Consider the following 5,057-nt stretch of genomic DNA (forward strand, 5'->3'; position numbering starts at 1 on the left):
CTGAACATACCGACAAAATAAAATAAAACCAAAATACGTTAACTACATCTCCATCCCTAACAGTCAAGTCCCAGAATAAGTCTGCTTAGATTAAATACATGATTACACAAACTCAGTCTAGCAACCAGCCCTAAGAATTTCTTAAAATTATATTTTATCTAAAAGTACAAAATGTGGATTCGTATTAAAAATATATATAAATATGACATACAATAAAATTATTGAAAAAGATCAGGATGTTTATAATACTCTCTGTTTTATGTGTTAATTTTTAGAAAGTAAGAAATTTGAAGACTAAAATTGGTGTCTTTATAACATTGCTTCAATAACAATGAATTGTTTAATTACCTACCCATCTTACCTAAAATATCACCTTACACTAGACACTAATATGAAAAATATATAACAAATATATATAAAATAGAATTTAACAGAAGTGATACGTAGAGTCAAATACAGCAGGTATCAATCTATATACCTTAAATCATAAACCAAAACTTACAAACTAACTCGTCTCGACTAGATGTATCAACATCATTTCCAATGTTACAACTTATTGCCTATTAAGGCCTAGCTCTCATAGTCTCAAATTTCACTAATCTATTTATCTTCAAGTTTTTGCTTAATATGCTAAAATATAATCAACTATATTTTATATTAATACAAATGGAATGAACCCTGTGAATATACAAGCGTAAGTACTAATATTCATAAATCGTGTATGATACACTATACATGACTCCATGGTAAAAAATATTTTTAAGTAGTAGAAGATACTTTTAAGAAATATATCAAAACAAGTAGCAAATCTGAAATTGAGATTTTTTTTAGTTGTTCGTTTACCTGGACTTTATAAACAAAATTGCATGGACCAATAAATGAGATTTATCAAATTAAATTTTATCTGACATTTTAAGCTCTTCTAATCCCATGTTTCCATGATGTTTCCAGACCCTGTACCTAGCCAGATCTTTTCTGGTTACCATGCCAATTACCTACAAATTACAATAAGTGTAAATTAATTATTTACTGAAATAATCATCTACATATGTAATAAAGATAAAGATTTATCAATAATAATAAAATATATTCATATAGCCTTAACATTCTTTATTGATTCACTTTAAATATCCACTGGCCATTCTCACGGATAGAATTTTAATTTCACAGCCTTAAAAAAAACTTGCAGGTTAATCTGCTCACGTCTAACATAATATGTATAGTCAAATTAACCTATATTCGTTCGCTATTTCACTTTGTATTATTTCTTTAGTTTGTAATTTTTGTAATACAGCTATCAACTAACTAATAAACACCAATTTGAATATAGTAATATACATATAATCAATCAATCAATAAAATGTTGAAGCTACATTGATATATTTTATTATAATTGATAATTAGAACCAGTCTCGAATAAGCATGTAAGACATAAATACGATTTTAAGTGAATGATGTAAATCAGAAGACACACTTACGCACAAGCGTATAAAAAGAATGAAAAGATTTACAAATATGATCAATTTTATTAATTTAGTTTAATTTTATTTTTTTCAATGAGAAAACAGATTTATTTTTGTGGATTAAAAAAATTATTAAACATACGAAATATTAAAAACACATGGATGCCCCTCATTATCGATTACTAGGTTGGTAATAGAGGTTTATTTTTTCACATAGTTTTGGCACACCGAACTACAATGTAAAACTCAGGCAGTACTTTTATTTTGAAAATAAATCATGTAATAAACATTTACTTGATATTAATGGCTAACAATTAAAGAATAACTTACTTCATTGGTATCATTAACAATAATCAGGTGACGAAGACCCAATGCTCGAAACAGTCTAAAAATGCGAGGTAATGAGGCCACCTACAAAAAGAAAAATACTCGGCATAAATATTAAGCTTAAACAATCATGGGTAATGTAACAGGGGTAAATGGAGAAAGATACGAAAGTAGGAACATAGGATTAATCAAAGAGGGACAATGGTAAAAAGGAGTTTACAAGTATTTTTAAAAACTTTTCCTATCATATATATCAACTTAAAAAATGTTTATCAGAACACTAAATTACAAATGTTAAAGATATGGATATCATGATATTCCATTCTTTGAAGCCCATATAGCCTAGAATTTGGACCAAGCTGAAAAAGATAATCCTGGTAGTTTGGATCTCTGAATACCAGGGTTAAAGATGTGGGTAATGGCACCCCCCTCCCCCCTACCTCATAACGCTCTTTGCACCAAAGATTCCGAGAGGTCTGTTCCAATGTGTACATACTTAATGTTCTCCAAAAAAATCATTCTGACAAGACAAATGAATTCTTGGAATCTTCAGGTCCTCCCTCGCCTCTCTATTTTCTCTAGGCTAATTGCAAGAGTACCTCAACAAACTCAAAATAAAAATAAAACTCTAAATTCTCAACTCAGTTCCTTTTAATTTATTTTTAAATGAATATACTATTTGTTCTCAATATTTTACACATTTCTTAATTTAAATATTATATCTTAAGGGATAACATCGATATAGAAAATAACAAAGAATTTTATTGTCAGATTATAATAATAAAGAAAACATAGCACAAATGGGTTAAAAAAAAAATAGTTGGATAAGTTTTAAAAGAATAAAAATACTTCAATACACATACATGTTGGGCTGTATAAGGTGAAGGATTCATGTACGGCCGTAAATCAATTGTGAAATGCATTTCTTCTTCAGGTATATAGATATCCTTTAAAAAAATAGGAAAGTTTAGCATTAGCAACATTATATTTATTTATTTAAACATTATATACATATTTATTAAATGTGAGAAGGTGGTCGGGGGTGCGGTCAGTAAAAAATACACGAATAAACAAAAACTATTTATTTGTGCCGGCGCTTCGTCTTGAATTTCAGGTGTTCATCAAGGATGCTCCAGAAGATTTTCTGTCTCGAGAGAAAATCTGAAAAAATTTAGAGAGAAACATTTCTGACTCAGACAGAAAATCCACCAGAGCCATCTTTGATGAAGGCTTGAAATTCAGGGTGAAACACTGGCACAAATACATAATGTTTTGTTTATTTGTATATTTTTTGCTGACCACACCCCTGACCAACTTCTTATATTAATCTATGATCAACTATAAACACCTCATTATGTATTCATTAAAGATGTGACAACCTTAGTTTACAGCAGCAGTTGAGCTAAAAGCAATCTGAGTTCGATTTTGAAAGGTTAAAATATATTTTGAGGCTAAGACTAAGAATACATCTCAACCTTCTTTACCTGGTGAGAATAGATTGGTAATCTGCATTTGATTACAACTTTAGGTAAATTTTCCTCTTACTTTGGTCAATGGTCCATTTAGCAAATTATAACAAAGCTTGAATAGCACTAGAAGGCCTTTAAATAGACATTTTTCTTATCTAATCACTTATTTATAGCTAATTGTGTAATTGCATTCACTCATATCAGATATTAGAAACTATCAGTTAGTGTAATAATTGATAACCTGAACATTCATGGAAGATGAAATTTACTCAACATTTTCTGTTGAAAACTTATAAACTTGTATTGAAAATGAATATTTGTGAACTATAATTGTTTACAGATCTCAGATTGTATCTATAGGAATAACATTATTAAAAAAGAAAGAATATATAATACCTTAATTGAAGGATATCTTGGATAGTGGTCTCTGAAAAGGTTACTTCCCATAGCACGGTTCCCCCAAGACTCCTCAGTTTCTATGTATAATTTGTTCTTAAGAAGTATAAGTAACTGTGATCTTAAGATAAGTCCTCTCAGTCGACCACCTGATTCCATCACCCTATGCTGTAACAGCAATAATGAAATATATTTATGATAATTATAAAGCAATAAACATACTCGAAGCATTCATTAAAGTTATTAATGTTTTCTTTTTTATATTTTTCAAAATTTTTCTTTATTTTAAAAAATATTTACATAACAAACCAATGTTTCGTATATCTCCCCTCTATAGGGTACTTCCTATTATAACAATAATATTCTATCTCTTCCTGGCTCCCTATGTCTAAAATCCATAATTTTACTTTGTTACTTTCTTTTTTTTTAAATAAATAAAATATTTTGGGAAACCACGAACAAGCTCTTCAGTATCTTTATCAAACAGTATGATATTTTCTAATTAGTTTTCTCAGTACTGAACTTTGAACATAAACCAATATTATGAGAAATAGTGTCACAATCGTAATTTGAATTGGTAAGCACTCAAGAAGACCCAGCTGGTAGGGATATTTCAGTGCATGGGTAAAAAAATTAGTTGGATTGCCTTTAAAAGTATTAAAATACTTCATTACACTTACATGCTGGGCTGTACATGGTGAAGGATTCATTCCATGGCCATAAATCAATTGATATGTATGCATGTTTATGTATATAAACATAGGTAATTGTGTTACAGTACTCGAGGCAACTTAGAATATCTACAATTAGCATCACCTTACGTTATGTAATCTTGCTTGAAATTGTGATATATTTTTAAGGATATTTAAGTGTTAACCTGGAGGCTTCAACTACGAACAGAAAGTCTCACGGAAGGAAGCAAATTTTGTGAATAGATGTTAAACATATACAATTCACAAATCTATACTCATTTGTGGTGCAGTGGGGATAGTTCAGTGAATAAGATGCTGTGCTCATAACTCCAAGGAACCAGGATCAAATCCAGCTGAAGCAGATAATCACTTATTCTGTTAATGTAGCTGTGAGTCAACCATGTTGGTTTGGAGCCCTTCAGGTTCTACCTAGTCTCTATAAAGTGGGTACCCTTAGTTGGGGAAAAATCTGGCAGTTGAGCATGATCATGAACAAATCACCTGTTGTTCAAGAAACAGTACTGCCTTACAAAGTACTGAACCCCTGACTCTTCATGGATTGTTATAGTATAGATTTTCATTTTCATACTGATTTGTAACTGATATTAAGCGTATAAAGAGATAAATTCCTATATCAGTGGGAAAGATATCCTATACAAATTGGTTACAAAGTCATTATATTAGAAGACTGAAGTACCAATAGAAAAAAA

General features: G+C 29.9%; 1 protein-coding gene across 1 annotated transcript in view; it reads right to left on the minus strand.

The window, feature by feature from the left end:
* Positions 1 to 745: 745 nt before the first annotated feature.
* Positions 746 to 5,057, minus strand: part of LOC106683036 (H(+)/Cl(-) exchange transporter 7) — a 16,765-nt gene continuing 12,453 nt past the window's right edge. Inside the window, exons 15-18 of the mRNA XM_024360257.2 lie at positions 3,656 to 3,823; positions 2,654 to 2,737; positions 1,794 to 1,874; positions 746 to 995 (exon numbers count right to left, since the gene is read on the minus strand). Coding sequence (XP_024216025.1) covers positions 894 to 995; positions 1,794 to 1,874; positions 2,654 to 2,737; positions 3,656 to 3,823 — 435 coding nt within the window. The 3' untranslated portion in view covers positions 746 to 893. The remainder of the gene's footprint in view (positions 996 to 1,793; positions 1,875 to 2,653; positions 2,738 to 3,655; positions 3,824 to 5,057) is intronic.

The sequence above is a fragment of the Halyomorpha halys genome, unplaced genomic scaffold, assembly GCF_000696795.3.
Source record: "Halyomorpha halys isolate HHAL.00 unplaced genomic scaffold, Hhal_1.1 Scaffold458.1, whole genome shotgun sequence".
Lineage (NCBI taxonomy): Eukaryota > Metazoa > Arthropoda > Insecta > Hemiptera > Pentatomidae > Halyomorpha > Halyomorpha halys.